At 42.5% G+C, this 16,421-nt stretch overlaps 1 protein-coding gene across 2 annotated transcripts in view; it reads right to left on the bottom strand.

Moving 5' to 3' along the window:
* ADK (adenosine kinase) overlaps window positions 1-16,421 on the bottom strand; it is a 608,024-nt gene that overhangs the window by 16,036 nt on the left and 575,567 nt on the right. For both annotated transcript variants that reach the window (XM_043984755.1, XM_043984756.1), the window contains exon 10: window positions 4,130-4,216. In XM_043984755.1, coding sequence (XP_043840690.1) covers window positions 4,130-4,216 — 87 coding nt within the window. The remainder of the gene's footprint in view (window positions 1-4,129; window positions 4,217-16,421) is intronic.

Below are 16,421 nucleotides of genomic sequence, written 5' to 3'. Positions count from 1 at the left end.
AGAGTTAAGCACTAAGTAACCTTCAGAAATAATCTGAATAGGGAAATGAGAATATGTGAATTTTAATTTGTCATGATCCTCTCCACGCCAGTGACCTTTAGGAATAGCACTTATGTCACTTCATCTAGTTATGTAAGTACACACAATCTGGTGACAAAATTAGAATATTCTTCAGTTATGTTTTTCACAGAAAACTTGGGTCAGTCTTTGACTTCACATTTGGGCACTGCCTTGGGCCTGGTGCTTTCCACATCCCCAGGCCCCTGGAACATCAGGCAGGTCCTCTCACCTGGCTTCATTCTGTGCAGCCGCTTATGATGGAAGCCTTCCAGGATGCCGGACCACTGAGGTGCAGTGAGAAGAAGCTCTAGGTCTCCTCACCAACCAGCCTGGGCTTCAGAGAAACCAAGGTGAACTTTTTCTCAGTGACTCTCTAAATTCCCATGGCCAACAAAATCTTGTGGAGAGTAGAGCAGGATCAAGTCAGTCCTACTCAGCTGGGTCCCATTCTAGCTTCAGTTTATTGGCATCCCCCCAGCAGCATAAAAAGAGGTTCTGAGGGGCTTCTCCAGGTGTGAAGGAGCTGGGTCCTTCCTCCCCCATTGCCACGCCTATTTGGGGGTGCCGCTCTAGAGAGCCCAGCCTTTACATTTCTCACAACCTGCAACTCTTTGTAAAGCCCTGCTCATATAGAACAGGTGTCTACCTTATTACTCTGGAAGAAAATTCTTGAGAAAGAAACGGGATAAAGTCATACACATTTGTTTCCTCCTAGTGAGGAGCAGTGAGTGGGGCAGCTAGGTGGCCCAGGAGACAGAGTGCTGGGCCTAGCATCAGAAAGACTCATCTTCCTGAGTTCAAATCTGGTTTCAGAGACTTAATAGCTGTGTGACCCTGGGCAAGTCACTTAACCCTGTTTGCCTTTGTTTCCTCATCTATAAAATGAGCTGGAGAAAGAAATGGAAAAACCACTCAAATATCTTTGCTAAGAAAACTCCAAATGGAGTCATGAAGAAGTGGACATAAAAAAACAACTGAACAGGAACAAAGTCTGGGGAAAGGCAGCTAGTCACTAGCTAAGTAAGTCCCCTCTTAAGATATCATAGGACCAAAGACCTAAAGGGGACTTTATTTTGTTTTTAAATTTTAAAAAATTATCATTTAAAAAACTTAATTTATTATTTTTTTTTGAGAGAACTTCAGAGGCCAAGAAGTCCAAGCCTCTTCTTTACCCAGATGAAATGAAGGCCAGAGAAGTTCCGTGACTTGGCCAATGCCTGGCCCATGGCAGGCACTGAATACGAGCTTGTTGGCTAAAGGACCTAGAACTACCGGAGGTGGGATTTCAACTTGTGTCCTCTGACTTTGGGATGAATGCTTTTTCCATGGTAACACAGTGAAGGGGTTGGCTTTTGGAAGACCCAGCTAGGTTCTAAGACTTTGCACACCAAGGTAATATGACAGTTAGGAAGCATGAGGCCCAGCTGTGAGGACCTGTATAAGCACGCTCTGCCTGCAGATGTTTCCATGATGCCCAGAGGCCCATCTATCAAAAGGCAGGCTCATCCTCATGCTCCAAATTGATGACTTTGCTCCAAAAGTTTGTTTAGACCACTTAGCTAAGAGTAAGCTGAATGCTGTTTTTCCTTAGGTAAGAAATGGACAGTATTTATGCTATATATGCTAAGGTGCTTTTTGAGTAATTTTTATATGGTGGAGGGGTCTGGAGGGTTTGGGAAAGTGCAAGTATTTTGAGCCAGTGACTCCTGCTTTACCATCAACCCCAGGGAAATGCTGAGAGTTGGGCTGAGGCTTGCACTGAAGCTGCCTTTATCTTTTTTTTGGGGGGGGAGGGGCAGGGCAACGAGGGTTAAGTGACTTGCCCAGGGTCACATAGCTAGTAGATGTCAAGTATCTAAGGCCAGATTTGAACTCAGGTCCTCCTGAATCCAGGGCTTGCGCTTTATCCACTGTGCCACCTAGCTGCCCCCAAGCTGCCTTTATCTTAAGAATGCCCCTCTTCCCCAAGGCCCCTGGCCTTTATCTGCGGGCTCCAAGTGTGGGAGTGGGCACAGTCTGTCCAGGGTGTCTTCACTCCCCTTTGAAAGATGGTTTGCACTTCTTGTCCCCATTCCAAATGCTGCCATACAATGTACAACTAAATCTTGTTAGATTAACACAGGCTGATATTGACAGCCCAGTGGGAACATATTGATTGGGGCCCTTTTCTTGTTATTTGTTATGATTTTTCTTCTCAGTTTCATTTACTGGGCAGACACAGGGGAAGAGATTTCACAGGGAACAATGACAGTGCCTGTCACAAAATGTTCTCAATGTTTTCATTTGTTACTATGGCAGTGACAAAGAGGGCTCCAAATGAAAAGGCATACCTGCTGTGACAGAGCACAGCAGGACAACAGGAAGGAATTTTCTTCTGACCTGGGAAATTAGGAAATCATGTTTAGTTGGAGATCATAGAATTGTCTCCATTTCCCAGGGCAGAGTCCTAGCCCTGGGGCTTCTAAGAGGGAATGGCTGGAAAGGCCCAGGCTTGTTAGGGTTGTCTGGGGACAGAGAGAGAGGACAAGCCTTACACAGCACTGAGCTGATTCTCCAAAAAGAAGCGAAGGAAAACAAAGAAATAATCATTTAATTATTAATTATGTGGTGCCTACTCTGTGCTAGGCACTATGCTAAGTGCTTTTGCAAATACTACTTCATTTGATTCTCACACAATCTTGGGAAGTAGGTGCTGTTGTCCCCATTTTATTGTTGAGGGGAACTGAGGCAGAGAGCAGGTAAGTGACTTGCCCAAGGTGACACAGTTAATAAGTGTCTGAAGCTGGATGTGAACCCAGATCTTCCTGACTCCTTGGCCACTGGATGTCTCTAAGGAACCAAGGGGGTGTCACAAATGATACCAACAGAGGCAGGAGAGATCTGTCTGTGTCCCTAGCTACTGGAATGGAATGGTAGACTCAGTTTCTGTTTGTTGGGACATTTGCTTCTAAATGATACGTGAAAGTCCTCAATGGTGCAGATCACTACAGTGAATGGCTGAGGTACTCCTCTCCCTCCTCCCACTCAATGGTGTGTCTGGTAGAAGCTAAGCAAGTGAGGGTGAGAAGAGAAGGGCCTTAGCATTGCTAGGAGGAGGCAGAGCCTGTGGCCATTATCCCAAACGTGGTCCAAACGGATGAAGGGGGGGGGTATACAACAGCGATCCTCCTCAAGCCCCCACAAGCTCTGCCTGCAGGTGGTCCCTCCTGCCCAGGGCTGGGGTTACTAGCCAAGGACTGAACACTATTATCCCTATGATAGGCTAGCAGCAGGTTGTATCTCAAATATCTCTTTTGCTTTGTGCTTACCTGACCCTCTTTGATGCTACAAGACAGAAACAAAGGTCAGGATGGAGCCCTCAGGGCTATTGCTTAGGAATCTGGAGTTTCCCAGATATCACTGTATGCAACTACAAAGAAGTTAGAATGATCACAAGAACCTTTGAACCAGATTTTAGATTCATCTAACTCATCAAACCCAAATCTCCCAATAGTCTGTCTTTCCTTTTTTTCCCCTAAACACTCTTTCAAAAACAATTAAGTCCTCATAAGCATTGCCAATTCTTATAGAGCTTGAATCGGTCTAAAATTTAACCCTTCATGGTAGAGTAAGCACCAAACTATTGTGCTAGAAACAGATGTTCTACCCAAATGACATAATCAAAAGACATCACCCTCACTTATTAGCATACTGTTTAATATTCACCACAACCTGTTTTAAAGAACAACAATGTGTTAACATTTAAGCCTGGAGGGATCGGAATACACGATATACTGTATTTGATGCAGCTTGTTTATGCAACATTCTGACAGATACAATTAATCTTGTGAAAATGACCTGGGTAGAGCATAATAGCAAATTATCTTTAAAGTCATACCACACACATTTCCCAGCAATAATAAGCACCTCATAAAATCCACAATGACACAAGTGCATGGTGAGAACATTAAAAGTTACTTAAAAGAAGAAATTGAAATTCATTAAATTCATAAATCTTAGAGTGCAATAGAGATGAGGGTTAAAGAAAACATTTAAATTCCAAATAAGTATAAAATAAATGATTCTGTACCTCCAACAAAGGCATCTCCAGCTCCATTGGTGTCAACTATTTCACTCTGGTTTTGATCCAAGACAGGGAAAACACTGACTTCATTTGCTGCAAGGAGAGCCAAAGAAAACCATGTGAGTTGTCCATGTAACAACTTACAGAACCGGCCGGTGGAAATCAGAGCTCCTCTAACACACTGGGAATAGAGTATACACATGAGCACCTGAAGCAGTGCTCTTCTGTAGAACCATTCAATGCAATCCAACAACCATTTGTAAAGGGCCTACTATGTGCAAGGCACTGTGTTAGGGGCTAAGATACAAAAATAAAAATGAAATTGTTCTTTCGACCAAGGATCTTACATACTCTTTTTGGGGGGGGAGGCTGATGGGGGAGAGGTATGCTGTGCAGAGAGAGGGACCAGAATAGAAACAAGTCAATACAAAAAGATACAAAAAGAAAATACAAAATATTTTGGCTACGAGGAGAAGCATGACCAACTGAGTGGTCTCAGGACAGGTTTCATCGGGAAGGTGGCTGCTGACTTGAGCCTTTAAGGGAGATAGGCGTTATAAGAAGTAGTGGTGAGAAGGGAATGTATTCCAGGTAAGGAGGACAACCTAGAGATGTGGGATGTATGTAGAGTGAATAACAGAGAGAGCAATTTGGCGTGTGTGTGTGTGTGTGCGCGCGCGCGCGCGCGTGTGCGCACGCATCTAAGGGACAACATGAAGACTGACAGCAGAGGCTTGGGCCATATTCTGAAAAGCTTTAAAAATGCTGAAAAGTTTAAGATGCCACCCTGGGGAATAAGTTGTTCTGACTGGAGAGGAAATGAGAACGAATCAAGCCTGTGGAGTCTAGCCAGTATGGACTTTTTGCCATCTGTCTTGCAGCAGGTCCACTATACCACATCAAGAATAGCAGCCCTTGGGCAGCTAGGTGGCGCAGTGGATAAAGCATCGGCCTTGGATTCAGGAGGACCTGAGTTCAAATCCAGCCTCAGACACTTGACACTTACTAGCTGTGTGACCCCGGGCAAGTCACTTAACTCTCATTGCCCTGCCCCCCCCCAAATGAATAGCAGCCCTCTTGACTGACCAGAACCTCCATAAATCATTCCTCCCCTATTCAACTTTGGGACTCTACCTAGAGGCTGAGCTGCCATGATGTGTGAGTGAAAACTCACCCATACCTGTTATGTTTTGCCAAATTTTGCTTCAATCAATCAATCAATCAATCATCAATCAACGTTTATGTTAAGCACCTACTCTGTGTCAGGCTTACAAAGACAAATCAAAATTCTAATGGAAGAGAAAAAGATGCACATATAAAGGTTTGTGCATAACAGAAACGAGATAACCTTGAAAGGAGAGGTACTAGCAGTTAAGGGAACATAGGCCACATGGAGAAAGTGGCTTTTGAGTTGCATTTTGAAGGAACTAGAGAGTCTAAGAGGTGGGATGAGGAGAGAAGGCTTTTCATGCATGGGACTATGCCCACAAAGCTAGATAGATGGGAGATGGAGGGTGATGTGTATGAGGTGTAAAGAACCCCAAGAGCAGACTGACCATGTTGCTGAGCAAAAAAGGGAAGTTAAGGCTGAGAAGGGAGGAGAGGGCCAGATAGGTGTGTATTTGGTTCTAAAAGTAATAGTTCACACAACAAAGGTTATGGGATCAGACCTGTTCTTTAGAAAAATCACTCTAGTGGCAGTGAAGAGAACTGATTAGAACAGGGAGAGACTTTAGGCAGGAAGACTAATTAGAAAGCTATTGAAATAGTTCAGGCAAGAAACAGTGAGAGTCTATGCCTAACCTAAGGCAGCTGAGAGGTGACACAAAGGAGAAATAATTTGAAAGTGGAAACAAGTTTTCTAAACTTACTGACTACTGGGGGAAAGAGGGAAGAGTTGAAGATGATTCCAAATTTGTGACCTCAGGTGAATGGAAGAATACTGGTGCCCACAACAGAAACAGGGAGGCTAGGAAGAGGAGTGAGTTTCAGGGGGGAATAGACAAGTAGAGTTTGAGACATATATAAGACACCCAGGTAGAACTATCCAGTTGGCAGGTCCTAATGTAGTACTGGAAATTAGAAAAGAGATCACGGCAGGACTACAGATGATATCATCTGCACAGAGATGGTAACAGAAAGCAGGAGAGCTGATATGTTCCTCGAGAGATAGCATACAGAGAAAGGAGAAAACAGTCTAGAACAGGGCCTCATATACCCAAGCAGAAAGTGTGGGGCTGAGAAGGAATGGCTAAACAGGCAGAAGAACTAGGAGAGAACAATGTCAGGAAAATTTGAGAGAGGTTGTCAACAGTGCAAAAATCAGGAGAGGCTAAGAGGGATGACAACAGAGAAAATGTCACTGGATTTAACATGTATTAGCCTTATGAGTGGTAAAGTTAGAAGACAGACTGAAAGGGGCTGAGAAATGGTGGGGAAGTCAGAAAGGAGGGATGCTGAGTGTAGATGGCTTCTTCTAAGAGTTTGTCTATGAAAGAGAAGAAAATTATAGGATAATAATTGCTTGAAAACATAACAGGATTTAGTGAAGACTTTTTTAAGGGTGGAAGATATGTTTTTAGGTAGCAGGAGGGAAGGAGAGAGTAGATAAAAAGAAACCAAAGATGAGAAGGAAAGAGGAGATCATGGGAAATCTCCCAAAGGGGGATAGAGGGAATGAGTACATCAACAGCACAAAAACAAAGGGGAAAATCATGTTTGTACGGATGCTGAAGTCTGGTTGCTTCCCTGATAATTACATCTCTAAGTTCAGGAAATAAAGTTAAAGTTAAAGCACTGGGAATCTAAAACATACAATTAATAAGAGCTAGGTACTTTCCTGCAATAAAAAAAAATAGCCATAAGGAAAATAGAATTACAGCTCAGTCATAGTCCTCTGTATCAGTGGTGTCTTAACTAGTTTATTGTTTGCAAAGAGACATTCTTTTTAAAAGTATCTGTCAACTGGTGGAAAGGGAAAGCTACAACTGAACTCATTCTCAGCTTCCTAGTTCCTTTAAGATGTGGTTAAAAACCAAGTAACAGCAATGATCTTCTTACCAAAGAGATTTCCTCATGGACTTGGTTGTCCTTACCATAAGCTCATATAATATTCCAAACTTGGAATATTCTACTTGCCAGAGAAACACCACAGTGCCAAAGAACAGGACAGTTCCCCTTTACTAGGGTGTGGTGCTGCTATAGTCATAAATCTGGATCCAGCTCACCACGTTCCAGCAACATCTAAGAACATAGATCAACAGGGTAGCTTGTGACTGAAGAAAACAGAAACCCATTCTGCCTTTTCCCACTTGCTTCTGATGATTCTAAGTTGAGAGTATCAGTGCCCTCAGCAAGAGGCAAAACACAGAAATATTAGGGAAGGAGAAGCATGTTAGATCAAAAGTTTGATATTCACGAAGGGTCCCTTCTCCCTGTTAGAAGACCATCTTTCGAAACATAGCTCAAGGTCCCTCACTTACACAGTGCAAAGGCCTTTCATGATTCTCTCAGGTATTAGCACTTCTTCCCCTCCTTCCACCTCCAGAACCCCTTTAGAGTTAGAATGTAGGCTCCTTAAGAGTATGAACAGTCTTATTTGTTTTATTTGTATCCCCAATGCTTAGCATAGTGCCTGACACCTGATACCTACTGCTTACTAAATGCACTATCTCTCTCTTATATGTATTTAATCTGTGTATTTGTTGTATCCCCTAAGTAAACAGAGTAAGGTCTGGAGGGCAATGAATATTTTATTTTTGTCTGTGTATTCCTAGCTATTAGTAAAGTGCCTTGTACATAGGGAAAGGGAGTAGACTTATGATTTCATTGATATAGAGAACTACCTAGAAGAGGTTCTCTCTACTAGTTCAGGTTGGCACCTTTTCTACAATTTATAAGTCTCAGAGCTGTTCAGAGCACTAAGGGATTAAGTGATTTGTGGGCTTGGAACTCAGGAGAGAAGTGAAAACTATAATATAGATTTGAGAGTCATTTGTCTAGAGAAAATCAGAGAAACCACGAGAGCCAATGTGGTCACTAAAAGAGTGTACAGAGAGAAGATAAGTTCTAGGACAGTTAGTTGGCCAATAAGCATTTATTAAATGCATACTATGTGCTAGTCACTGTGCTAATACTGGAGATACAAGAAGAGGCAAGATAGACCTTGCCCTCAAAGAGTTCACAATCTGATGGGGGAGACAACAAGCAAATAAAGCTCTAGGGGATAGTTATGTAGAGGATAGACCTGAGGTGGGGAGACCAAGTAGGAAGCCATTTGAATAATCTAGATAAGCAGTGAGGATCTGAGCTGAACTGTGGTGGTGGCTGCCAATAGAGAGAAGGGGTCCAATGTGAGCCAAGTTGTAGGGATAGCCTCAACAAAATCTGGCAACTGATTGACTATATGGTTCTGTGTTTTGTTTTTGTTTTTGTGGGGCAATGAGGGTTAAGTGACTTGCCCAGGGTCACATAGCTAGTAAGTGTGTCTGAGGCAGGATTTGAAATCAGGTCCTCCTGAACCAGGGTTGGTGCTTCATCCATTGTGCCACCTAGCTGCTCCCACTGATTGACTATTATGGGGTAAGTAAGAATGATTACTCCAAGATAGGGATTGGCTGAAAGGATGCTGGTACTCTTGAAAGCAATTTGGAAGAGGGATGATCTTTTGGGAAAAGGCAATGAGTTTTGTTTTGGATGTGTTGAGTTTGACATGCCCAGTTCATCCTACAAATGCCAGGTTAATATTCCTAAAGCACAACTTCCTTCATCCTTCATGTCCCCTAAAAAAGTACCCCCCCCATTTCTTATGGAATTAAGTTCAAACTTCTCAGCCTAGAACTCAAGATCCTAAATGATATGGCCCATACTTATCATTCCCTATTATTTCTGTACCTGAATCCTACACTTGGGCCAAATTGGACTTAGAACATCTTTGTGCCCAGAATGAGTTTTCCTCTCTTTTTAGCCCTTCTAATGCCTACTCATTGTCCCTACTGCAGTTTAAATGCCAGTTTCTTCATGAAGCCTAGAAGGCATTGTGTTAGGTACTGGGGATACAGAGACAAAAAGAAACAGCCTTCTCACAGTGAGCTTATACTCTACACTTAACAGGTGCTCCATAAATGTTATGTTGAGCTGAATATGGAGGGTGGAGTGGGAAGAACCAAAAAATGACTCCATGGTTTTCTATGTAAGACCACTACAAACTGATGGTGCTACTTCCAAAAAGGAAGTTTATAGAAAAGGAATTCCAGTTAGGAGTTCTGAATAGCATGTTATTTCCCTTTCCCACTTCCAGATCTCTGAAGTTTACTCAAAGATGATATTAATGTACTCCCCCTTCCTTCCCTTTAATAAGTGAGGGGGCACTACAAGTGCAGAACATTGCACAGACTTTTAGACATTGTTGTTGGTACTGTTTGGTTTTGCTTGAGTATTTTTCTTTAATACAGAAGAAAGCTCCCTGTTTGGGTTAGCCATGGATGGTATATTGAGAAATGCATATGATGTAAAAAAAAAAAGGGGGGGGGCAGCTAGGTGGCGCAGTGGATAAAGCACCGACCCTCGATTCAGGAGGACCTGAGTTCACATTTAACCTCAGACACTTGACACTAACTGTGTGACCCTGGGCAAGTCACTTAACCCTCATTGTCCTGGGGCGGGGGAAGGTTATCAATGAATAAGGCATTAATTAAAATGTATTAAAAATCTGATCACTATCATACACTGAAAAATATTACATTTATTACTGTATAATTATTACATTATGAGTAATTTCAGTTTAAACCACCTAAAGAGTCAAACGCTATAGTCACATGACAGCTCAAGACCACCTACTCCCTCCTGACTCCTCAGGTTTAGCCAGGTCCTGATTGTTGAAGGCCTTTGAAAAGCAGTGAAATCCCAGCTGAAGTCTCCTACCCTGGAGAAGTGTGTGTTGCTTTAAATGGTTTGTGTGTGGTACAGTGCCAGTAAAATGAATCTCTCATGCCCAACCCTGAAAACCAATGGAGCAAGTAGACCAAGGGTCCTAGTTGTCATTGACCTTGCTGTTTCAAAGCCAGCTGGAATTTTATTTATCATTCTAAAAGCTTATGCAAGAATGAATCATTATGCAAGTATTTGAAAAATCGGAGAGCAGCTCTTTGTGGCAGGAAACCACTGTGCTGCTATTTTTAGATAACAAATAGTTTCAAAGTGAATAAATTCCAACCTAGTACACCCTCCATGGAAACATTTCTGATGCAACTGGGCTAAACATATGCATTCTGAAAAACATAATGGAAATTGTGATTTCATAGGCATCTTACAGCATACAACAGTTTATCCTAGCTATGAAGAACTCTTCAGGACTCCAAAGGAGCTGGAGATAGTCCTTCCTGACCTCTGGATCTAGGCTTCAAGGTTGTAATCCAGAAGAATATGGCCACCAGTTGGGTGCCACTGATATAGGCAGGGTTCCCTCTTCGTTGCTTGGAAATGAGAGATACAGGTTCCAGTTCTAGCTGTCCTGTGAACTATTTGTTTGACCTAGGGCAGGTCATTTAAATTTTCTCGGCCTCAGTTTCTTCCTCTGTAAAATAAGGGGGTTAGAAAATCTTTAAGGTCCCTTCCAACTCTCACATTCTTTGGCTTGATGAGAAAGCAGATGTTATCTAGTTCTCACCACCATCCATCCGCCTGTGAGCTTGGCTTCCCATAAATGATGTCATCTTCAAAATAACCTCATGGAGGTAGGTAGTCAGATAAGATCATATTCACCTTATGGATGACAAAATTGGGACTCAGAGACATTAAATGGCGAGCCGGACATTGCTGAAATAGGAAATGGCAGAGAAGGAACTTCAACTCCAGTTTCAAGGGTTGGAAGAACGGCAGAAATTGATTATTATTACTTCTCTTCCTTCTCTTTCTCAGCATCATGGCCACTTCCTAATGACTAACCTTCCCTTGTAACACATAAAGTAATCAACAGAACAAACTGACACATTGGCCATCTCTGAAAATACACGTCCATTTAGCACTCCTCTGTTGAGAGGTGGGGAGCCATTCTTCACATCAGCCTCTGAGGGTCACAAGTGGTTGTTGCAGTGATCTGAGTTCTGAGGTCTTCTAGTGTTTTCCCCTTTTTGTGTGGGGAAGGATCACACTTAAAAGGGCAAATCTATGCTATTTTTCTTAACCATGGGTGTTTAAAAATTCATTTGTGGTACTCAGGTTTTAATCAGAAAAATCGGGGAGGGAGGAGAGGGGGAGCTAGAAAGCATTACAACAGGTCTTACAATGACTTTTTTTCCCCCTTTTTCCTTTCGTTTGTTTGTTTTGTGGGACATTGAAGGTTAAGTGACTTGCCTGGGGTCACACAGTAGTAAGTGTCAAGTGTCTGAGGCTGGATTTGAACTCAGGTCCTCCTGACTCCAGGGCTGGTGCTTTATCCACTGTGCCACCTAGCTGCCCCCACAACGACCTTTTATAAACACTGTAAGAAGTCATTTCCCAGTACTGAATGTGTTTCCACTTCTTTATATCGACAATGTGAAAAGTGTCTTATTGTCCTTTGTTCCTTAAAATTGGAATTAGGGTGAGAAATGGTCAAAGGATATGAACAGGCAGTTTTCTGATGAAGAAACCAAAGCTATCTATTCCCATATGAAAAAATGCTCTAAATCTCTAATGATTAAAGAGATGCAAATTAAAACAACTCTGAGGTACCACCTGACACCTATCAGATTGGCTAAAATGACAAAAAAGGAAGATAATAAATGTTGGAGAGGCTGTGGGAAAATTGGAACACTAATGCATTGTTGGTGGAGCTGTGAACTGATCCAACCATTCTGGAGAGTAATTTGGAATTATGCCCAAAGGGCGATAAAGCTGTGTATACCCTTTGACCCAGCAATCCCACTTTTAGGTCTTTTGCCCAAAGAAATCATGGAAGGGGGAAAGGGACCCACATGTACAAAAATATTTATAGCTGCGCTTTACGTGGGTAGCAAAGGAATTGGAAGTTGAGGGGGTGCCCATCAATTGGGGAATGGCTGGACAAGTTGTGGTACTATGAATACAATGGAATACTATTGTGCTGTAAGAAATGATGAGCAGGAAGAGTTCAGAGAAACCTGGAGGGTCTTACGTGAGCTGATGATGAGTGAGATGAGCAGAACCAGAAGAACATTGTACACAGTATCATCAACATTGTATGTTGATCTACTGTGAGGACTATATTCTTCTCACCAATGCAATGGTACAGAAGAGTTCCAGGGAAATCATGATAGAAGAGGATCTCAAATCCAAGAAAAAAAAGAAAGAAAGAACTGTGGAGTATAGATGCTGATTGAACCATATTATTTCTTTTGTTTGGGTGCTGTTGGTTTTTTTTTTTTCTTCTTTCTTATTTTGAGGTTTGCATCACTGCTCTGATTCTTTCTCTTGTAACAGGATTAATGTTAGAAATAGGATTAATGTTATTATGTGTATATATATATGTGTGTGTGTATATATATATCTATATGATATGTATAGAGATAATATAGATATAACCTATATCAGATTACCTGCCTGTCTAGGGGAGGGCAAGGGAGGGGTGGAGGGAGGGAAATATCTGAAATTGTAAAGCATGATAAACAAAAGTTGAGAACTAAAAAAAAAATAAATGAAATTAAAATTAAAAAAAAAAAATTGGAATTAGGGGAGGGAGGTAGCAGAGGGCCGGGGGACTTCAGAAAGTGAGGAAAGGGGAGGCTGGAGCTGAATCTGGCAACTCTACTGTTTCCTTTCATTTTCTGAGACCTGGATTTCATTTGCTGACAGGCTAGAAGCAAAGTGGCCACTCTCAGGCCCACTCCCACTGCTGCTGCTGTTTGGGAGCTGCACCATATTGGGGCTCTGCTAAGTCATGCAGGCACCTATAGTAGGAACTTCTGCAGCTTAGAGTCTTTGAGCTCCGGTGTTTGAGCAGCCACAGACTCCCTAGCACAGGGATGGCGGGCATTCCCCACCACTGCACCCAGGGGTCACTGCTTGTTGTAGGTCAAGCCACCTCCTCCAAATGGGCATCTTCATTTGATGGACACAAAGAAGTTTCAATAGTTGAGCACTCCAGTTTCTAACCTTCTGTGGGGACCACTCCTCTCTTCATCAGTCCATCACTATGCACATATCCTGCCTTCTTCATCCTCCATATTGTTGCTTTGTTCTGTGATCCCTCTAGATCTAGAACACGGCCATTCTCATTCATGCTGCAACAGCTATGGGTTTTGCTACGGACACCAAGTTCTTTCTCATTTGTGCTCAGAGATGCTGCTGCTGCTGCTGACACCACTTCTAGTGCTGGACTTCCTGCCATTAAGCAGCAGTCCTGCTTGAGCTGTTGATAGCAGGGATGGTAAATGAGTTAGAACTGGTATTGAAAAAAGGGCCGTTAGACACCAGGGGGCTAACACGGCTCCTTCTTTATGGAGCGGATGGGACCTTAGAGCAAGACAGCACTGCAGTAAATTCTCATCTGTTTGGTATGCTTGCTTGGTTGTAAAACTTTGCCCTCGACTTGCTGAAAGCTCGACTGATATTTAGTGCAACTCATTTGGCGTGTAGGCAGAATGCTTCCTTGAGGTGATGCTTAGATAACCCTGGCAGAAATGTATTATTTCTCTTGGTTCTATATTATGCAATGAAATGAAAGTTCTCCAACCAAAAGAGGACATTTCAATCAGGCTCCTTGATATAATCAAACACTGGTGGTAGTTATGAGTACTATAGATTGTCCAATAAACTAAATTGGATTCGCAGACTACTTGTCTACTTGGAGTACAGTAATAAACACCAGCAAACAACCATTACATCCAATTAGGCTGAGCACTTGTCTTTACTGGGTCATTTACCAATCTCTCTCGCTCTTAAAAGTAGATTAAATGTGTAAACTTACAGTTAATTACCTGTAACAAAACTCTTAAGTACAACACTTCATGTTGCTTTTAAAAGCTTGGTTATACTCCTCAGCACACTTTGTAAATAGAGTCAAGTCTCAGAATCAGGTTCAAAAAGAGTCTTAGAAATTAACAGTTTGAGGATTACCCAGGAACTGAGATGGGTACTTTGGAGCTGTGTCCTAATGCGATTTAGTAAAACCCCTAGAATAATCACATACCTCAGAAAAGAGATTTAACCCCTAACAAGCCGAAGCGGCTGGCACGCCTGCATAGACAGTGCCGCTCAGAGACAAAGGTGGTGTGGGTGTGCTTCAGCATTTCTGACCTAAACAGTATTCTATAGAGGCGACTAAAGCCTCTGCAAAAAGCCGGGACTTCATTTTTCCTTCCTTTCTCAATGTTCTCACCCACCTAAGTGAGCTGGATTGGAGAAGGACATTTTGATGGGAGTCATGTACTCTGGGGAAGAGGAAAACTTTTGTAATCCATTAACTGAATCTTTGACTTTTCTTCCTTTTCCCCATTGTCCTTGAAGACCTTGCTAATTTGCTACCAACACAATCACACAGCAGAAGCTCTTGGTTCCAGGACTTCCCAAGGATGGAGGCCTTCTTTTCTCTCCATCACAGTAGCCCTCAATAAAAACCCACCAGTTCCAAGGCCCAGTCAGATTAGGGTAGGACCAGGCCTACCCCAAGCAGAGCCCCTGACTGTTCTGGCCTCTCCCTTTGATCATCAAACAACATGATATTACAGTGGCTGACCATGTAACTACACATGTATTTTTAAAGGCATCTCTATTAGTTCAGGTACTGAATTCTATTTCTCTCCGTTTTTCCCAGTAACTACAATGAAGAATTCCAGCAGCTTGCTAAGGAACAGATCCACTCTCTGTCCCTTGTCACTTACTGATAAAACTTTAATAACACTTGGCATTCACACAGTGCCTTTCATCTCAGTATTGCAGAGAGGCCAAGGTCAAGCACATTGAAAGCATCTGAGAAGAATATCCAAGATGAGCCATATACCCCCAGAGAATGTTCTTCTTACAAGTCATAAATATAAGCAGAGAATAGATTCAAGCAGTGATTTGGGGCCCTTTAAGTTTTTCCTAGACCTAAAAGGGGTTTCCCTTTTTCCTTAGGACTAGAATAATTTTGTTTCTAGGGCCACAAATCTACAAACAAGAATCCAGATAGTTTGAGGCCCAGATTTTTCATGCTGGATCGATCCAAGAATCTTATACCAGGTGTGGGAGGATTAGAAATTATGCTTCACACCTAGTTTGAAGGATAAGGTGGAGAAGAGGAAAAGAAACCTCTAAGCATGGATTTACAGACTGCTAAGAGAAGGAAATTGATACGACTCCACTAAAGAGCTGTAGGGGGCAGGGGGAGCGGGGGAGAGGGAGAGAGAGAGACAGAGAAACAGATGAAGCAGAATGAGACTGAGACAGAGAGATACACATATACCCGAGTCAGATGCTTTAAATTTCAAACTGCAGTGTATTTCAATAGACAAGTCTCTCCTGGCTAAGTGGAGTCTCATTATTTGTGTCCTGGGATGCCTCCTCTGGGGCCCTAGCCCATATGCCAGGAACTTCGGGGAGAGGCCCAGCTGAGTCACCATGCCCACCAGAGCCGGGAGGCAGCATTCAGAACCAGGGTTAGGCCTGAATCAAAGGAGAAGGAGCAGCGAACCAAATAACCCCAAAAGCCAAATATGGTTAGGACTCATGGGCAACACAAGGAAATTTCATCAACGTGGCTGGAAAAATGGGATTTCTTCTCTGTGACAATAATTACACAATCAACATGGGAGGAAGGGATGGGAGAAGAACTGGTTGTGCCGAGCAATAAACTTCTGGGGTTATGAAAAGTCTCCTCAGTGGAGAGAAATGTACTCCAAAATGTAGTTGTGCTTAACTTTTGAAGCAGTTGATAAACTGTATTCAAAAATATAAACTTGTAAATCAAATTGGAAGTAACTATTTGTTTTAGAATTCTCTCTGTTCCAGAAGACTTGGGCCATCCCTGGTATTCTTTTAAATAGCAAGCTATCCTAATACATTTAAGCCATTACTTACTTCTAAAAATCTGATTTTTTTTTCACATTTTGGTGGGGGGTGGGGGTGGGAGTAGGGGGGTGTTTGTCCTGCATTTTGCCTTGTTCTCAGCCTAGTCTACCTTGGTCCTTGTGTATCTGTGTCCAGCCCAGAGATAAATTCAAAGGCAGGAAGCCTGGTGGGCTGGTATACAAAGAGAAAGGCAACCAACAGGAGGAACGATGGACATTTAAAAGAACATGTTGTTATTTAACATACCATTTGAAAATCTGGGTGCACCCCAAGCAGAAGCTTGGCCAGCGCT

This window comes from Dromiciops gliroides, chromosome 2 (assembly GCF_019393635.1).
Source record: "Dromiciops gliroides isolate mDroGli1 chromosome 2, mDroGli1.pri, whole genome shotgun sequence".
Lineage (NCBI taxonomy): Eukaryota > Metazoa > Chordata > Mammalia > Microbiotheria > Microbiotheriidae > Dromiciops > Dromiciops gliroides.
The sequence above is the reverse complement of the archived record's forward strand: the minus strand, read 5'-3'. Positions and strand labels throughout refer to the sequence as shown.